Source organism: Pholcus phalangioides, unplaced genomic scaffold (genome assembly GCF_987345545.1).
Source record: "Pholcus phalangioides strain wild (caught in Gottingen) unplaced genomic scaffold, Ppha-v1.0 ptg000003l_1, whole genome shotgun sequence".
Classification (NCBI taxonomy): domain Eukaryota; kingdom Metazoa; phylum Arthropoda; class Arachnida; order Araneae; family Pholcidae; genus Pholcus; species Pholcus phalangioides.
The window spans coordinates 55,367,022-55,388,133 of NW_028301596.1; the positions used below are offsets into that span (position 1 = coordinate 55,367,022).

The window sequence follows — 21,112 nt, forward strand, 5'->3', positions numbered from 1 at the left end:
GGTTATTTTGGATAAATTATCACCCACTGCGTATGTGATAACCTATCATTTTCTGAATGATGGAGGAAAAGAAAACATCGCTTCAAAACAGATGCTTTTTATCCAAAGAAATTCAAACATACGAAGTTACGTAATTTGATACACGCCACAAATTCAAGTGCAATCTACTACTAAACCGTACTTATGCACCTCGTAGACATTCCTCTGAGGAATTTCAAACGACTCGGTGCATGACGGGCAGAGGTTTTCAAGCCGAAACCAACAACCCCAATTTTACTTTAAGAATTATAAAAAACAGTATTGTTTCAATCTCATAAGTGGCAGCAGGAGTTTCATCGCAACCCTGTTTCTCTTCTGCATAATAGACTAACTATTTCCATGTAATGTTCTGCCCTGTACAAAATATTTGAAAAAAAAATTACACGTAGCAGTAGGTTGTCTGCCATAAAATATCCAATTGCCTGTGAGTTTTAACTATTTTATGTTCACCACACGCGTAAAATAATAATAATAATTGCTGAAATTCTACAGGAAACTTGACAACGTAACAGGTAATATATGTCATATGAAATAAAAATATCGTATCAATAAAAAATATATATTGTGCAAAAAAAATTTCATTTTTATGCGGCGAACCGATACAAAAGAAACAACCAATTTCTTTTATAAAGAATTATAACAAATAGTTCCGTTTTTATTTGATAGGTGGCAGCAGATCCCAACGCTAGGCCGTTACATGTATAATTTAAATATGGAAGAGTTGATCAACTTTGCCCTAGAATATTAAGAAGACACCAACGAATGAGGCAAACACACGAAAAATACAAAAATCTTTATGTATTTCGACACCAATGGGTGTCGTCTTCAGAGGAAAGATATTTTACCAGTAATCACGCTGCCCGAGTTTTCCACTTGGGTTGAATAACATCGAACTTATATTACATCCAGCCGCCACGACGACTTCGGCATCTAATGCAAGAAATCCACGTGACTCGGTGAAAACAAAGCTCGTTTACCCATAGAAATGTACAGTTCGGTCTCTAAATATTGAGTCTTAAAGATTAAAAAAAAATGACTGGGAACTCGTCTAAAGATGAAAAAAAATGAAATTATTTATTTTTAATTAATACTGGAATCATTTCTTTCTCATTAATGCTGGAATAATTTTTTTCGTTAATGCTGAAAAATTTCTTTCATCAGTTCTTGAATTTTCCTTCATTAATTCTGGATTTTCCTTCATTAATTCTGGATTTTCCTTCATTAATTCTGGATTTTCCTTCATTAATTCTGGATTTTCCTTCATTAATTCTGGAATTATTTCTTTACCCGATTGGTCTATTGAAATTTTCTTAGAATTCCCACTCGAAATAAATTTAAGCCACGTGGCGTTGCGATCGGTGGTATTTTTTATAATCGTTTACTATTATATTTTTGAAGGCCCGAATATATGTGCTTTCGTAGAAATCTAAGTCAACTGTGGACTTTGTGAAAAACTTTCGCTTCCTACAATTTAAATCTGTGGTCCTCTTGTCAACAGTGAGCGGCGATGGTCGATTTTTTTGCATTCTTGATTCTTAACACAACGAGCGTGTTTATTTAACCTTGCTTGTATGGAACTCCTTGTCTATCCTATATAACCAAGAGGGCAATCACCGCATGGAATGCATCCAGGGCCGCAACGGGAGGGAGCAGGTGGGTCTGTTGCCCCGGGCGCTGAACCAGAAGCGGGTGCCGAATTCACCCTTTAACTGCTTTTCTACATTACAAGGGGCGCCAAAATGCCGGCTTGCCCCGGATGAAAAAGTATCTAGTTGCGGCCCTGAATGTATTAGATGTTTGAAGTAGAAGAAATACGCAATCTCACCTTCACAGCCTCGAGTGAATCTTATTGATGTTTTACCGTGTAAATAACAACTGTTAAAATTTCGAGGCAAACTTAATTTAATTAATATTATTGCTTATAAAATAATAATTATCATATCATTTTGTTTTTTCATCCAGCACATCGATCAAAATCCTTTTGCAAACTTCAATCGAAGAATTGTATCAGTTTTATTTGATAGGTGGTGGAAGTAGGGCCGTCTCAAGAGTATCATGGGCCCTTGGGCCAATTGATTTTGAGGCCCTACCAAACAAATTCTAGAAAATTTCAATCAGATCTCTTTTTTGTGAGGGCCCCGGGCCGTGCCCGGGTGGGTCCATGCCTTAAGACGGCACTGGGTGGGAGGGGTTCTAGTGCACTGATCTGTTTCTCACATGTTAATATAATACTGTACTGCATAATTTTTTCAATATTTTCTAGAAGGCATATTTTTGCTGATGAAATTTCATTTTTACCCGTTCATTGGTTACGGACAAAAGTGCCTGAGAAAGGCGCTATTTTTTTATGGTGAAAAAGAATACAAAATATGGACGTTTATAGAATCCGAGAATGCTTCCGTGTAGTTTTTTCTTCTTTTTTTTTTCTTTTTTTTTTGCTGCGCAGAAAAAAAATTCCTTATATTGTATAAGGCAGCATGTTATTATGAAATTATCGAAATGCACAGATATCAAAATTCTGTGAGCACAGAAACAGGTCTATGCAGCTGAAATAAAAGGCAATGTGGCCTCTATTTGTAAAAAAAAGGTTAAAGGGCACATTCGCGAATATGCCTCCCGATAGTCTTACAGGACTCCAACCTCGCAAGTCCCAACCATGAGTTCAACCAGACACTGCATGGCAGTCCCATGGCTCCACATCCAACAGTAGGGGCCTCCTCAGGACTCGCATCGCGATGACCCGGCTTCGCCTACCACGATAGAATTATTATGTCATTACACTTCACTTATAGTTAGAAAAATTGAAGGCAGATGGAAGCCCTACACACACAGCAAGCATTACACAGAAACAAACTTTACGTCAGGTTCACAACACATACACACACACACACATTCCAACATGTACCAATTCGTTAGAAATTCCGTAGAGGAATGCAGATGAGGTGCATGTATGGTTTAGTAGTAGTAGTAGGGCCCTCCCTAGGCTGAGATCTTTGGTGGGGCGCCAGGTCAAATTCTTCACGGGCCCCTCTAATATGAATTTTGTAGCGTGAAAAACAAAAATAGAATCACGTCGGATGAGAATCATCTCGGGCGTCCAGGAAGAAGCCTGCCAGACCCACTCCCTTTTGGGGCCATGCAAGGGGACCTGAATTCAATAGAAGTTTCCACGATAAGATCTGGCATAATGGTTTGTGACAATAAATATGGAAATTAAGAGGTCGTGCTTAAACCCGCTTTCATTTTGCCCTGGGGCTATGATGTTTTTGGGACACACTAATTTTTTTAAAATTAACTATACAAAAATTTGTTCGAGTCGTGTAGAACAGCCTCATTATCATCACTGGGTTCCGCGGATCAAACTTGTAACTATCAAGGGTTCCGCAAGAAACTTTACCTTGGTATAGAGAACAGATATAGGTATACAGAAATGGGCAGTCAGAACATTCCAGAACCAAACAGCACCCAGCTAGAGATTCTTCTGGAGTGGTGTTAGCTGAAAGAGGCATTTGTCGAAAGACAAGCAAGGAGTCCCAACTTGGACTGCGGAAATTCGACTAAACAAAGGAAATTCAATTGGAAAAATGTTGATAAAGAGCGAACAGATCCTTAACAAAAAAAAGGGAAGGAACCTAATTTTTTTCACAAACCAGCTTCCTCTAGAGCAGCGGTTCTAAACCGTTTCTGACTCGCGGAGCCCTTTTCAGTGAATAATTTCTATGGCGGTACCCTTTAGGCTTATTTTTTTTGTTTGTTTATCAAATTTATTGATTTCTTTTATTATTCTCGAGGAGCTCCGCGGAGCACCGGTTGAGAACCACTGCCCTAGAGAAAGGTGGCACTTTTTGGAAGTACAAGAAAGGAGGTGTGTTGAAATGAATTGAATAGCAAAGAGTTGAATAGCATTTCAACACTGAAAGGTATTGGATTTAACTGCGCTTATTTATCCCCTCGCGTTTTTCCTTAATAATTATTTCGATGAGTAAAAATTTGCGAAAGTGAAAACACCGTCATAATAAATCGTTCATAAAAAAATTCCGTCCCTGTAACCATGCTGCCCTAGGCGGCCGCCTCGTCCGCTGGCGCCGGCTCTGAGTTTGGTGATAAGTTGCCAAACGAAACAGCCGGAGACACACTTTACTGGAACAGATCGCCTCTTCTCATATCGTGCATACGCGTTCTCTTCACTCATAGATCGAAAAATAGATAGCAGATGGCAGCACTATAGCAAGTACTACACAGAAACAAGCTTCACGTTACGTTCACAACACGGCACGCACATTCTAACATGTACCAATTCGTTAGAAGTTCTGTGGAGGAATTTGGACGAGGTACATGTGTGGTATAGTAACATGCGCGTTCTGACAATGTTCAACCTGATCAACACTGCAGAGAGAATCTCGTGGAACTACAGCGACTTAAGACCGACCGTATTTACATCATTAATGTATGTTTATAGATTATTATGTAGCTGTACTTGTCAGGGTCGGTTATGTGAACAAACATTGACCTGTATTTTCTCCAACAGGTTCTTTTAAGCGAGTGTTTGTTATATCGATAACACTCTGTATCAGCAATATCGTCAGGAGCATTCCATTTGGGGCTGATTGCGAATTCAGTAACGGGCCGCCATGTTTGTTGACATAAAAATTCGGACGGCTCTAACTAGTGGAGAAAAAGCAGGAAATATATATAACAAGAACAAGATTGAATGTCAACAAATAAAATAACTTCATACGTAGTCAAGAATAACGCGCCGATTGAGGCCCTTGTCGCCAGGCGTTCCATGTTTTCCTTGATGGGAAGCGATGTTCCCGTCCTGTAACAAATTGTTCTCTCATATCCACAATAGAAGTTCTTGGGGGTGGGGATGGTAAGGGTGGTCGGGGGTCACCTTTCGCGGGGCATGTTGGGGTGCTGTGGACCGCACCGGCGGGGCCTTGTCACGGGTGTCGGGACGGAGAGGGAATCGCACTCGCGGTGCTGTCCTGACTTTGTCGAGCGGTGATGTGCCCGTGGATTGGGGTTTTGGTGTGGGGGTGTGGTTGTGATGCTTGGGGGGGGTTGGCGGGATGTTGGTCTTCCCCGGCCGGCTTGCCGGTTTGAGTTTTCTCCGGCACGCTCACGATCTCATGATCAATGAGCTTATATCGCAAAAGCGACAGAGCCTGGGCGTGCTCGATTCTAAACTGGAATTAAACTAGTGGAGAAAAAAATTGGTCCACAGAATTTTTGCTGCCATCTATGGTTTGAAAATATTACTAGTTGATAGTTTTTCGTTTGCTTTTTCAATAATAAATAGCAGCATAAGGGGGCCGTTCAAGTATTACGTAAGCAAATTTTTAGCCATTTTTGACCCCCCCCCCCCTTGTCAGCAAAATTTCGTCATCAGCTCTGCCCCGCTGAATCCGAACTCATATTTTCATAAGGAGTGGTTGATTACATAAGCATTATCCAAACCACCCCCCCCCCCTCCCCCTTGTCATCAAAAGTCAGCAAATCGGGAAACCCCCTCCCCATCGATGATGACGTAATACTTGAACGGCCCCAAGTCCCTATTTTTTCCGTTTGTGATTCATTAAGGAAGTTCTCAAATTAGTGGATAGATGAAAGCAAATGTCATCATGGACTTACATGAATACGCCGCTGACCATATGAAGTTGAAATATTTTGGCCCATGTATTTTAAGGGCTGGAAATCTTTTAAGGATCTGGCAACACTGGTGCAAGAGTGGTTAAAGCCGTTTCAACAGCAATAGTTCGGCCATTTACATCGTGTGTGTGTTATTCATTCTACTCGGTTAAAGAGATTTAATCGTTGACAAGATAAAAGAAATGGGAAGGAATTCTTTGAATTAAAATTTGTGGGAATTCAAGAATCGCACCTTCCACGTCATCGTTGCCAGAGAGATTCGATTTGAACTCATTCAGCATTTAGCGCGGGAATCACTGGTGAGAGAAGACATTTAAAACTAATTTGAATTTAACTTCCTTTATCGGTTTAAAAGTAATAGATAAGGAATGCTAAATCTCATTTTTAAAAGTGCAGTTAATTTTAATGAATGTACTAGTGAATGGGAGATTGAGTGTATTTGCGTAAAATATTGTTGGTTGTTATCATGAGAACGTCAACAACGGCGCCAAATCCCAATTTAGATTCCATGAAACAGCTTTGGTATAAGGGACAGGTTGGCAATTTCTGGCGACTATTATTTCCGACGCCAAATATGTCCAACGGTCCGAGAAAAAGCCGCCAGCATAGAAAACAGCAAAAAAGCAATAAACAAAAATAAGCTCTGGATTGTTTAAAAAATAAAACTGGATAAAAATAAATCGATCAGGGTTTAAATAAAACCCGGGCATTGTTTAAATAATAAATTGATCTGGGTTTAAATAAAGCCCGGACCGTTGTTTAAATAATAAAGCGATCAGGGTGTAAATAAAATACGGGCACTGTTTAAAAAAAGGGAACAATACAACCTGACCAGCGGTGGAAATGTAATCCAAACACTCGGCACAACCGACAACAAGCACAAACAACAAAATGGCTGTACGACTGTTTGAAAAGATGCGCTACAGCAACTAATGCCGCCTGGCAGAATTTTCCAGAACAGCGACAACCCAGCAGAACAACACCGAACCAGAGTGCGCCAATGATGGCAACTTATCGCTGGAAAAAAGTCACCAATTTGGTGTTCCCCTTATACCAAAGCTGTTCCACTTGAATGGCCCCTAAGCTTTTTTTTCACTGTGATTATGAAACACTCGGAATAGTGATTCCACCTGTAATTCGAAGATGCTGTCAGGATATCACAATAAATGTTGTCGACAGCGGAACTGCTTCAATATACGATCCACCTTGGCGCCAAACATGTCCGACGGCCTGATGAAAAGTTGCTAAGAAGGCCTTCAGACACTGCGGGGCACCAAAAAAAAAAAATCGCGAGTATAAAAAACAACGGAAATAAACAAGCACATAATAGTCACTAAATGTAATAATAATCAACATAAGGCATCCAGATGCTTTTAAATAAACAACATCCAAATAAAAAATAATTATGATTATAATATTAAAATATAAAACTCTGAATAAAAATAAACCAATCAGGCTATAAATAAAACCCAGACACTGTTTTATTTAATAAATCAATCAGGGTAAGCAGAAAAAGTAATAAATATTAAAAGTACAACCTGGTATATTTTGATATTTAATAATCATGGTAAAGCTGCACTGTATACCGTACACACCAAAGGGAGGGGAAGTGGGAAAGAACAAGGAAGGAAAAAAAAAGCATCAACTGTTTTTCAAAACCATTCAAATGACCGCGCAAACAAAAGCTGCGGGGTGACGTCATTTGGAAAAGAGAAATAGAAAAAACAAATACGGTAACCCAGGGTCATTATGACATCGTGTTCCTTGGCAACTTATTGTCAAAAAAAATCGCCAACTTGGTATAGACCTTATATCGAAGTTATTCCCAGACAGCTGTAATCTTATTGCCGATTTTGAGAAAAATATAAGAAAGCGTGACAATAAATTGCCAAGAGTTGAATGGAGTCATGCTTGCATATGTCCTTCTTGGCAAAGATAAAAATCTGCAACACGTCACTAGAAAGGAATAATGCTACACCTGATAAAGAAAAATGGCGATAAAAGACTTTTTCTCTGCCAAACTCGTCTGACAGCACAATGAAAAGTATTCAAGGCTGTAACTAATGCTACAGACACCAAAAAAAAGTTTGCGAACATTGAAAACATAATGGAAACAAGCACTATAAAAATATCGCTCTCTAAGCTAGTGATTCCCAACGTGGGCATTAACGCCACCTGAGGGGCGATGGAATGGTCCAGGGAGCAGTAGAAGCTATAGGTTTAACATAGGATCCTATGTTATACCCGTAGCTTGTACTGCGCCCTCCCCCCTGGATTTTTCCATCGCCCACGTTGGGAATCACTGCTCTAGACCATAGTTTTCCAACCTTTTTTGTCCCAGCACCATATGGGGAAATGGTGAAAGGTATAAACAAACAGAAAAAGGAGCTCTGAAATGTGAACAGACTTGATTCAAATGCTGAGGTATGCATAAAAGTCTATTAGTACTAGCAACCTCTAAAGGTGACGTCATCTTCAGACTATAACCAACACCAAAAAAGAAATGACAACCCAGAAGCCACTGGTGGAAGAAAATGACCAGCCAGGGAGATAGGTGCCAACACAGACTGGAAAGGAAATTGTGAAAGAAAATTGAATTTTACACATGCTGTTCCGTTTGTAAAAATGCGTCTGTGTTCATAATATTGAGCTGCGACTAGAAATTTTCAACTCGTATTCATTAAGTTTAGCATCTGGGATTTTTCTGGCGTTTTAACAACTATTAGCAGTTTCACTAACAAATGTTGATTTTATTGTTGATATCTCTTTGTTTATCTTCCTCATTTCTCTGTGAAATATGGTCATCTGTATTTACTGTACCTCTCACTGCTGGGTTCTAGTCCGCAAGTTATCAAAACCATTTGCTCACCAATAAGGTGTTAAGCGAGTTGGCTCGCTCCTATGGATATTTTATTTCACAATAAGATTCTCGTTTCTTTTTCTTTTGTATCCTGTGTATATAATAAGGCAAGTGTAAGATAACATGAGATAGCAGGGGTCCCTCAATTGCTTTTAAAACATACCTCAATCCTATAATATGTGTATATTCATCCATCTCAACGAAACCCAGAAACTTCCCCCATCTCGTCTGTAATCACCACAAAATTTGTTGATCGCAACAGTACCCAATTGTCCAGGGAAGATATGTTGTAAAAATTTTGTTTGTTCTTTTTTTTTACTCAAAATAAAGTGTTCCAGACTGCCACGAAGCTGGGCAGGAAGAGATCTCGGCAACGGGATAAGTCCAGTGGCAAAGTTCTGGCGTTCATTCATTCACACTGGGCTGCTAAATATTAGAACTGTGAAAATAGATCGAAATAAGTTGACGACACAGAAATATTTGCGTCGCGGCTGTCCAGTGGCAAACTTCTGGCGTTCATTCATTCATGTACCTCTCACTAGTGCAGGCATGACACATGACAGAAAAAGAATTAAACTCACAAGATTCTTGAATATTTTCATCATTTTATGTACTGAAATTCCGTTTTTCATTTGCTTGTGAACAGGTTTATAATCATCAACACAGAGTTTTCACTTTTTCTATTGTCATTTATCTTAGTAATTACGTTATTCAAAGTGACTCAGGACCCATTAATTCCAAATAATGGGTCCTCTATATGTATTATGTCTAATAATTAAAATTATATTATTTTTGAAGTGATGATGTGTTGGCTGATAATTATAATTTTTTCCAGAAACATTCGTCATCATGCATGAAATATCACCTCATGTTTTGTCAGAATTCACCCAGTTTGCTCCTTATCCATACCCAGTGAACGAGGATAGTGACAGATTATTCGCCAATTCCAGTCGAGGTATGTCTTTATACTGATGCTTGGTGCATTGTGCATGTTTTATTTCACAATATTTTGACAGATTTTTTCCCTTTGAAACAGTGGTTCTCAACCGGTGCTACGTGGAGCCCTTGGGGCTCTGTGGCCGCTCGAGGAAAAAAAAAAGCAAAAAACTCAATAAAATTAAAAAAATAATAATTATAAATATTTTTTATAAATGGTAAAAATAAATCAGTAACTTTGATGAATAATTAAAAAATTGGGCTGCAGGGCTTCAACATAAAATTTTTTTACTTAAAAGGGCTCCGCAAGTCAAAACGGTTGAGAACCGTTGCTTTGGAACATCAAATATACTATGTATGGCAGGGCTTGACAAATCCCAGGCGCAATTGCGACTAAACAATTTTCATTAAAATTTTTTTGTGTGTAATCATTCAATTGGGGTGTGAGTACTGAAAAGGGTCACTTGTTTCGTCAAACCTTTCAATTTCTCTCGGATCGTTAATTCATCAAAAGCCATTGTGCCAGACACTCCAGGAAGCAAGAATGGGAGAAAGAAGACTGTCATTGATTTCACCAAGTTGGTCTCGATTAAGTCAAGAGGTAAACCACACACACATCATTGCTTTCACCATGAAGAAGTTAGTCCATGTGAAATCTGTCCATATGGCAAGAGTGAGTTCCACTGAAATTCACTGGATCATTTGTAGGAACAAGTTCTCCAGACATCATTTTGTCCATTCAACTAGCAGAATCGCCACAATTACGAACAGTCCGATTGGCCAGAAAAATGAATTTGAATTAACAATTATGCAAGAGGCTCAAATAAGGGCTTCTTAATTTACTGAAACAAACACAGAACAGCTGGTGACTAACTTGGTGCCAAAGCACTAAAAATTAAGATTAAAAAGTCATGTTATGCTATCAAATTAACTGTGATAAGTGGGAAAGAAATTCAATCATGAGCTGTTTTATAAAATCTCAAGCAAAGAAATTTTTGGAGCAACTGATCTACAGAACTATTCTGTCTCTCTGAAAGAATAAACTTGCATCACATTCAAACAAACAAGAAAAATTTGCATAATCACCAAACACAAAAAATATTGAATTTTCACATGTTGGAATTTCATCAACCAACAATGTTTAGGTCCACTCAATAATGGAGCCCAATTTGTAGTCTCATCCTCATCTAACCCCTGGAAGACTCCAATCGAGAGACTAATCGGATGAACCAGCCTATGTCTGAATGCTGGCAAGACCTTTGATGGTTTTCAGCAACTGAGAGTTCCCTGGGGTCTAAACCTACACACATCTTTCATAATATTAGAAGGTAATGGGACCTGACAGGGAAACATAGTGATGGAGGGAGGCAATATGTTTCTCTGTTACTCATTCTCCCTTTAAATATGCAGACACATAAAGTTTAGCCATAGGTGTATGTAGAATTTTCTCAAGTAGGTGTTTTTTTTTCTTTTTTTTCTTCTGGGGGGGGGGGTGGTGGTTTAAGTTTTTTTCTGCAAAATAGCACTATAATCTCGGCTTGGCCCCTTGCGTATGCCAATGAGTGTAGCTATTGATTCATTTTCAAGCCTGTAATTTTCACATATCAGATCAGAGTATACCTCTAGAGCTGATATCAAAGGCATTCAGGAAATTCTGCATTTCAAATGAAGAGTCCAGGGAAAAAAACGACTTTACAGCAAAAATTAGATTTTGAGAAAAATGAGCTTAAAAGTTTGGAATGCAATGCTTTCCCCCATTAAACCAAAACTTTATTGTTATTTTTATGGCTTTAAAGTTCTATCCCTAAAATGAATGCATGTGGGGATAGTAAAAGCTACAAGGAGACACTGCTATTTTTTTTAAACATTGCTGTAAAGTTGTTTTTCCCCCTGGACCCTTCAAATGTATTCAATTGATCGAAGAACGATGCTTTGTGGAGTGGAGGTAAAAAAATAAAGGAGTTGTGTAACAAAACTTCTGAGTAGACAAAAGATAACAGAATTAGGAAAACATTGTTGTTTGCCTTAATATGTGTATTTGTTTTGCTATTGTCTGTGAATAAACAATATAAGGAGTTTCATAAATTAATCTAGTTTTCTTTATTTCAATCTCTAAAATCATACCTTGTCCTGTGTACGAGTAAATGTGGTAGTTTAAAAATTTTCTAAAAAGTGCTTGTACAGGGAGAAAGAATTGTGAATACAGCAGTATTTCTAAAAAAAAAAAATTGACATCCAACAAAATTACAGTCTCACCATTAAGGCCAGAGGTCATCCCAGTAACCAACCAGTACCTAGAAATATTCATCAATTTTTTTTTTCTGTGTTTTATGCTCTATATCATTTAGGCTTGCTAATTTTGTAACATTTATCTTTTTTTAATATTTAGATGGGTCGTGGTCATGGTTTGCTCGAAATGCTGTCCTCGAAGTTTTTTCCTTACGCACAAGAGATAGATGTTCTATTTATCACTTTGGTAGTGAAATCGAAGACGGGATGTTTGTCATCACTGCTGTCCAAGAACTGCGTTCCCCTCACATCGGTTTCCCCTGTCTCATCGTCGGACTCGACGTTAAATCCAAAGGAGAAGGTTTAGTTTGCATATTCAATGTGAAAACATCCAAAGTAATCAGTGCCATCCAGCTATCATACAGGGTATGGAATGATGTTTCTTTTAAATACATGATCATCTTCTCACAATCTTGTATGTATGTATTATTTCGGAGCAGGTTTGTTTTCTTGGCTTCTGAAGATTTACCATTTTAGCGTTTTCGTACACACACACTCCCTAGTTCTTAGCTAGACAAATGCCCTTTAATACTATTTAAAGACAAATGTACAATATAATGAAGGACCTTAAATTAATTCATCCCCATCATTTGCTGGAGATTCCTTCGTTCTCATGAGTTTTTATTTTTTGGGTCATACTCTGCTTTGGTTTTTATTTTTTTTAGATTGTCTGTTTCATTTACTCTTCAGTTTGATTTTGTCACTAGATTTTTAGGACTGCACATTGTTAGATTTGTGAAATAAGTTTTTTTATTGCTCTCAACTTTAATTTTCATTGTGTATTTTCGATCTACTTAAATACTACTACTTTTTTCTCACTCTCATTTCATTTTCATTCTACTTTCGCCAGGTTTGTGACAGTTGTCTCTTTGTATATAATCAATTCCTTTGCTCATATAGAAACAAATATTTGGCTCTTTGTTTCCCCACCATTTTCGTATTTTTCCCGCTTCTTTGATATAAATTTGTGGGTTTTTTGGACGTTAGTGTTAGCAAACAGTATATACTTTTTCCCAGGTACTCTCAGTAATTTTTGTTTTTTTAATTTCGACCCTATTGTATTAGTGAATAGAGATAGTTAACTAATACTAATAATTATAAATTGTACTTTGTAGCTTAATACTTTTTGTGTGTGTGTGTTTTTGGGTGTGTTGTGTTCTTTATATACGTATATATTTTCTTCATGATTTAGTGTTGACCATTTTATTTTACTTAATTTCTTTTATTAATTAATAATATACTTAATTTCTTAGTCTTTTACTATGTTTCGCATTTTAATGTATTTTACGTTATTTTAATTTCCTGTTAACGTTTCTCATTTTCCTATTTTTTAAGTATTATCCAGTTTTAGCAATAGTGTTAGTATGCCTCGACCTCAGCTAGTTTGTGTAGAGCTTACGACGGGAGGTTTCCCTGATCTAGGGGAATAGTAGCTGATAGTTTCCAGTGTAAGGGGTGTTTGGATAGAGCAACGTTGGAACTCAAGGTCGAAGTGTTAAGGGGATAAAGTTAGGGATCTACAGGGCCCAGTTATAACAGAGCCACTTGTCGATGAAGAAGCAATCTCCACAAACAATGACAATTTAGAGCAACGTTTCCCAACCTTTTGAAGTTTGCGGCACCCTCGGGAATAACATCAAAAACTTAGGGCACCCTTCCTTGAATACAAAATGCAGATTACTGCAACAAAAATTGCTGAGTAAAAATACATCAATAAAGTTTTGTTCTATTAATCACTAATAAGAAACTTGTGATTAATGCTTTGAGCACGGATACTGGAAATCAGGCCTTACAGTTGGCAATGAAACACGTAAATTTTCCTCAAGGTCTTGCAGTCTATTTCTTGGCTGATGTCAACAAGTATTACAGAGAAACAAACTTCACATTATATTCACAACATATATATGCACATTCCGGCATGCACCAATTTGTTAGAGATTCTGTAGAGGAATGTGTACAAGCTGTGCATAGTAGTAGTAGTATATTTCTTGCTTTGTATTTTATTATCGCCATAGCAGAGAAGGCTTGCTGCTAGCATAGATATGATGTTTAAAAGCACAAAAGTGCATTAATTGCTTTCTCCTTCAGATTAGGATACTCCTCTCTCGGTCCATGCCAAAAAAGCAGCCAGCGATGCCTCACTCTTGGTGAACTTATCTTTGAGTGTGGAATCGCCGCAAAGATGAATCAATTCATCCCATTTGCAAGGAATGAAATTTATTTCTTCCGCACTGTCTGCAAAATCAAATGGTGAGATAACCCAGTTTAGATTCTCAGTGGAAAGAGATGAAAAGTACTACATATCTATTGCATCTTGCATACTGCTGAAAGACCTCATTAGCATTGACAAATGAGGTCTTTCAGCTTATCCGAAAGTGATGTTACTCTCTGCTGTTACTATGAAGTTTCTACAGCTGGCTGATGTGAAGATACATCCAAGAAAGAAAATTCAACTGTTCTTGCGGGGAATATGTGAGACCCACGTACTCTCACTTGCTGGGTGAGCACCCAGGACCATTAAACTACAAAGCCAACAAATCCTTTTCCTTAAGCTCGTGTATGCTGAAACAACACCAACTATAGCAGAAGGCTTCCACGCAAAGCTTTTCCATCGCTGCATAAGTAAATTTCAGCTATAGCCATTGGATATAGCAGGCCGACACATGCGATATCTGCACCTTTTTTTGCACTGTATCCAATGACTGTAGGTGAAATGGATTTCTTCTGTGACATCACAAGCTTTGCGCGGAGGCTTTTTGCTATAGAGGGTGTTGGCTGAACGGGGCTGTACATGGACAGCCAGCAAACATAACTCAGGCCAAAGCTCAAATTGCTGACACTGCCACCAGATGGTGACTTAGCCTATCCAATGAACTATCATGCATGAGAGGAAAGTAATTAATTTTTCTTTAAAAAAATTTAAGACCTTAAGTGTGAACTGTCATATTTCTTATTTATCTTGTAATATCTCGCGGCACCCATTAGCAGATATCGCGGCACACCAATTGGGAAACACTAGTTTAGAGGGTGAATAAATAGTCGTGGATGAGGTAGCGGGGGGGGGGGGTGTAGTGATAGGGGTTTAATCATCTGCGATTCTATGGTTAGGGAACAGTGTGTAGGGATTGATTTTTGGGATTTCGAGCGCTGGTGTCTTCCTGGGCAGATTAGCAACGTTCGAGACATTTTTCATTGCCGAAAGTTGCCCTTGTGGGTAATTCTGTGAGTGAGAACGAATCAGGTAGGAGCAAATATTAGTCAGCCTCTGTCATAGTACTGGGATTTACTATTATCCGCTAGTGGAAGCGTTCAGATGTGGCAGTAATTCCAGTACTGCCAAGTTGTAGTAGGGAGTATAGGAGTAGGATCCACCAATACAATTTAGGCCTGAATGACATTTGCTACTCATTTGGGGTCACTTTCTTGGAACTTCCCGCATTTACCGATAGGTGGCTCCGTTGGGATGGGATCCATCTGAATTGGAGGGGGTCTGGGAGGTTTACGATAGGCTTAGGTCAGGTTTTTTACTCCCAGACCACGTAATCAGCAATGCAGGTCAGTTAATGATAATCACAATGGTACTAACAGGGAATTACCCACCTCTGACTTGGATGGCTACTCGATTGACACTAAAAATCACTGGACAAATTAATGCCACGAGTTTGGGTAAAAAGAAAGATTTTTTAGAAACTATGATGGTTGTGGAGGGCCTGGGTCTTATAGCCATTACAGAATCTTGGGCAAGCGATGGGGATGAATCTTTCTTACACATCTCAAGGTACGATACTTTTTTGAGAAATAGATCTGATAGTAAAGGAGGGTGGAGTGTTGATATACGTGAAATCATGTTTGAAGGCTAGAGAGTAACGTGCAGAGAAGTCATATTGACACTATATATGGGTTGAGCTTGAAAACAAAAGACATCATAAACTTATTGTTGGGGTTTGTTACAATCCACCAAATAGGGATCCAAACTACATCACCCAAACTTCATGATGAAATTTACTACATGTGTAAGCGTAAGTGAATTGTCGTACTAGGGGATTTCAGTTACCTGGGTACCTATTGGGAGAACCTTTCATCTAACGATCAGTATGAAAGAGACTTTCTCGAATTGGTGCTCGAAAATGTTTTGTATCAGCATGTGTCAGAAGCCACTAGGGGTACTGCTATTTTAGATTTAGTTCTCACTAGTTCTGAGGATCTTGTTGAACATGTTTTGGTGGGAACGAGTTTTCTTCCAGTGACCATCGTGTCATCAGTTTTCTCTAAGTTTTCTTCGGGTAAGTTGATAACAAAAGACTGGTTCTTTGTTTTCAGAGAACTAACTTTGGTGTTTTAATAGAAAGGTTAGCAAAAGTTTTCAAAGAGACCAGCTGGAATCAGTCGGAGTGGTAAATCAATTGGAAGAATTTAGTAAGAAGCCATCTTCTGTCTTGCACATTGTCATTCCCTTTGTTCGAAAAATGCATGTTTGTACATCGCACCTTTTATGGTTCATGGATAACGTACGTAACCTTTATCTTGAAAAGAAAAGAGTATTCAGTGAGTATAAAAGTGGACGAGGTGACCTATTATTGCTTACAGATAAAAGAAGAGCATTGAAGAAAGCAATAAGGGATAGTAAAAAGGAAGTTGAATCGTGGTTGGCAGATAACATTGGCTCTGACCAAAAATCATTTTTTTTATGCATCAGTAGGCCCTAATGGATGTAAGGGGACAGTTTGCCCCCTCTCGATAGGAGGGTCTAGGTTAGAGAGCAATGTGAGCATGTATAGGGCTTTCAATAACTTTCTTGCATCGATTTTTAGTGGAGATAATGATATTCAATACATGAGTGTTGCATGGATGTAATAAAATCCTCAACAATATTCAAGTGGAAGACGTGGAGGTCCTAAATCTTCTAAAAAATGTATGTGCAATCAAAGCACTAGGACCAGATATCTGTCCCAGGGTCCTCAGGGAATGTGCGAATGAATTGTTGTGACAAGTCCCACATATATGGAGGAGTAGTGTAGCTGAGGGTATCATCCCAATGGATTGGAAACTTCCTAATGTTGTTCCGATATTTAAGAAGGGTAGTAGAGAAGCTGTGTCCAATTATTGTCCTGTAAGTTTGACGAGCTTCCTCTCGAAAATTTTGGAAATCATTATCAAAAGGCAGTTTGTGAAGTGGATAAACAAGAATAATGTATTGTCGGATAATCAGCATGGGTTCAGGAAGGGGAAGTCATGTGCAACTAACCTCCTTTGCTTCTATGATAGAGTGACTAAGGCTTTGGGTATGGGTAAAAATGTAGATGTTGTGTACCTTGATTTCTATAAGGCATTCGGTCGGGTCCAACATGGTAAACTCTTTAGGCTCAGGACTGGGATTGGGGGCAACTTGCTGATGGGGTAGAATCATGGTTAAGAGATATGTCACAATGAGTTATGGGTGAATGGGAAATTCTGTGGTTGGACAGGCATCACAAGTGGAGTTCCTCAATGAAGTGTCATTGTTCCTATACTTTTTCACTTTTTATTAATGACCTTGATTCAGGTATCGATGGAATTGCTAGGAAATTTGCAGATCATGTGAAGCTAATGGGGGTAGTCTGGAATCAAAGCGATAGAAAGACGATCCAGACCCATTTAAACAGGATTGCAGCATGGGCAAATCAATGGAGCACGACATTTAGCATTGACAAGTGCATGCTCGCTCATTTTGGGTTGAGGGTACTCTCGCCCCTTGTTGAGGTACATTTCTGAAGAGTCTGATGGGTTGTTAAATCTCACAGAGATAGTGGTTTATCTGTCAGTACACAGGACTGAAGATTATATGGAAGTAAGTGTGAAACACATCTCACCGAAATGCAGGCCTGTCTTTGTTGTTATATGTTGCTTAATGTTCCTATATAGGAAGGTATAAATACTTCTGATGTTTCTCTGAATGAGATGTATTAATGAGTCCTATACAAGTAGCACAGACATCCACAGACACCAATAACTGATGCATCAAATACTTGACGGGCGATATAAGGGAATTGTGGGTGAATGCTGTACATCGTTCATCTGAGATGAACATCTCACTGAAATGCAGGCCTGTCTTTGTTGTTATATGGTGCTTAATGGTCCTATACAGGAAGGTATAAATACTTCTGATGTTTCTCTGAATGAGATGTATTAATGAGTCCTATACAAGTAGCACAGACATCCACAGACACCAATAACTGATGCATCAAATACTTGACGGGCGATATAAGGGAATTATGGGTGAATGCTGTACATCGTTCATCTGCAGATGGTAAATAAAATTATACAATCACAAATTTCACACAATAAATTGCCGCTAATTTAAATGTCCTTCCATACTGATCTTTGATTTGAATCTGAAAGCTACAAATGTTTGATCCCGCTCATCCCATGCGTAGAGTTGATTTGGCAAAGAACCTCTATGCTCTTAATTTTGTGAACAAAAATATGTATATACTTCCATACTTGTAAACAAAATTCCAGAGACAGGCAAATGTACACATAGAAAGCATATGACGACGCATAGCCTCACATTTGCGGTATGCTGTGTGGTACATATGAAATTCTATTAGTTTGCAAACTATTTCAAGATGATGTTCAGTAAAATCCAGGATACGGCTCATTGCAATACCCACATCCACGTGTGTGTCTAATTACTGCAGCATTTCATTGCCGAGCTAATAATATTCAGGATCGGTGGCTCTCTGCCTAAATGTATTGATCCTTTTTTTTTATATTGACATAGGGAGTTTATACTGACAACTCCACTGGAAAAGTTGTTGATCTGTAATTTTTAGACCCCTAGTGTTTTCTGCTGAAGAGAATAACTTCATATCATCGGGAAATTGCAATAGAAAAACCAAAAAATATGGTAATTCCCCAGTTTTACTATTATCATCGCTAACTACCCCTGTATTCCTTCATGCTTGATTGAGGATGAGCCGTAATTATTTAGTTACAAATCAGGTTTTCAATATTATTATATTGTTATTGGTGACAATGTAATTTCTTAAAGCACTAAAATTTGTCTTCAATCTGATAATGTTTACAAGACCCAAATCATTTTTATTATTTGTGTATTAAACATGATTAGTACACATGTAATTCACACTATGTAATATTAGAAATATGGTTTTTACCCTCAACTATTTTTACCTCATATCACTAATCTAAGTTATCTCATATTACTAAGGTAGGTCACAGTACAAATATATAAAATAATATATAATTTAGTAAAATTTAATTTTAAATAATATATAATTTAGTACAAATATATGAATTAGTCAACTAAGGTTATTGAACCGGACAAAAAAAGGAACTCTGGAAATGAGACTTTTTAAATAAGGAAATCTCTTAAGTGGGGAACTCTCAAAATGGTATCCACTGTCCAGTTTATTGCACCCATGATAAAGTGGAAAAAAAATTTCGTCAAAATTATTCAGTTTGCTATTATGTTAGTTTTAAACCATCAATTTTTTTTCTGAGATACAACTTTCTGTCATTCTGGAAAATAGGTCACTTCGTTGGAGGTGATAAGCGGTAGTGGTGGAGCAACTATGGAAACCTATGCTTTAAATGACCAGCTCAGGTACTTCTTTGGTATTCTCGCTATTGGCACACAAGGTGGTCATATCCTTCTCGCAGACCTATGCCTGGAGTCGGATAATTACAGTCAGGAGATGTTGCCAAATAAAGCTTGTGTCATCAGCAAACACAATGACAACATCACAAAGAAACGGGAATTCAGTGTGAAGAGCAGCCAGCATCTTTGTATTTTATTAAATGGTAAGTAATAAATTTATATCTTGATCTGTTTGAAAAAAATTGTTTTTTGGAATGTCATGAAATTCTTGTGTTCATGCAGTAGTGGGATGTCTCAACTTGTGAGTAATCCAAGTTATCAGCCGACAGCAATTGTCAGGCCAAACTGTATACTATTTTTGTTTTGAAAGTGAAAAAGCACTTATATGCTGCATAGAATACACTTACCTGATCATGCCAATTTATTTTCAGAAAATAAACTGAAGTGATTTCCATTACAGTCGAATCTCGTTTCAACAAATACCATTATAGTGAAGGAATAAATCTCGTTTTAATGAACACTTTTCTAATCCCTCAGATAAGTTTATATAGGAACAATGAAAAACTTGGAATTCCCTTTACAACGAAGTTTCATTATAACGAAGTTTCATTATAACGAAGTTATTTCTCTGGTCTCTTGGAGTTAGTTATTATGGGATTCGACTGTATTTCAAATAAAATTCATTATATGACTAATTTTCGGAAATGAATTGATAATTTTATGTATCATGATACTATCTCGGAGATTTAATTTCAGTTATTTTTTCAATGCAATTTTTAGAAGAATTCAAATGCTATCCCACATTCATCTCATTTATTGTAAACTGTGAATTTATTAAACTTATGATTGGTGAAACTTCTATAGATTGATTCTTTTTTCAATTTTTGAAAAAGAATAAGCAAATTACATGTTTAATGCCTTTTATAATTGACCAAAACAAAATGAATACTACTTTTCTATGAATGGAATCATAATTCAAGTAAGAAAAAGATGATGCACGAAATACAGTCGAACCTTCTAACACAAGAGGATTGTTAGAAAAAACACCAGGATTCTTTAAATCCAGCTAATTGTTAAGTCACGTTGAAATGATCGTGAATATATATAGGAAGTGGCTTCGAAAACAATGATTCATTGAACCGAGGAAATTATTATATTAGGGTTCTTCTGTATTTAAGCTTTAAAAAAATATATAAAACTTCAAGAAGTTTGTGTATATATGAAATTTCTGAAATTTTTATTTCAATTTCAATTCATTTTGTGTTTTTCCTTTCTTTATACTTTTGTTTTGGAAAATCTCCCTATCAACTTTATTTTAATAACAAAAACATTATATTTGTTTTTTTATAAGATTTGAGATGGACGTAATAAATTGATGTATTGAAGTAGTATTTAGGGGGAAAAAATTCTGTTAGTTGTCATCTATATTTTCCACACAGTGTAAAGATATTTATGAAATTTAATGATAAAAAATGAACCACCGTTTCTTAAGATAAATTTTATTACAATGTTTTTTCCCCTCCAGATAACAGTTTTAATATGGCAGAGAAATTTGAATACTGCAGTAAAAACAATCAAAGAGTTATAAATTCATTTTCTTCAAGTAAGTTCTTTGTTTTTCCTACTTTGTTCAAAATATAATCAATTAATGTTTCAATTGAATTAAATGTGGTATTTGATATTTAAAACAATTAGGGTAAACATGAGTTTCATTTATTCTAGAACATGGTTTTGGCATG

The 21,112-nt window shown here is 37.4% G+C and overlaps 1 protein-coding gene across 2 annotated transcripts in view; it reads left to right on the top strand.

Moving 5' to 3' along the window:
* The first annotated feature begins 5,771 nt into the window (after positions 1–5,771).
* LOC149088913 (protein ELYS-like) overlaps positions 5,772–21,112 on the top strand; it is a 151,517-nt gene continuing 136,176 nt past the window's right edge. Inside the window, exons 1-5 of one of the 2 annotated variants that reach the window (XM_089250740.1) lie at positions 5,772–5,990; positions 9,387–9,506; positions 11,877–12,142; positions 19,306–19,576; positions 20,899–20,976. In XM_089250740.1, coding sequence (XP_089106866.1) covers positions 9,401–9,506; positions 11,877–12,142; positions 19,306–19,576; positions 20,899–20,976 — 721 coding nt within the window. In that variant the 5' untranslated portion in view covers positions 5,772–5,990; positions 9,387–9,400. The remainder of the gene's footprint in view (positions 5,991–9,386; positions 9,507–11,876; positions 12,143–19,305; positions 19,577–20,898; positions 20,977–21,112) is intronic. The other variant, XM_089250731.1, reaches the window with a different exon arrangement.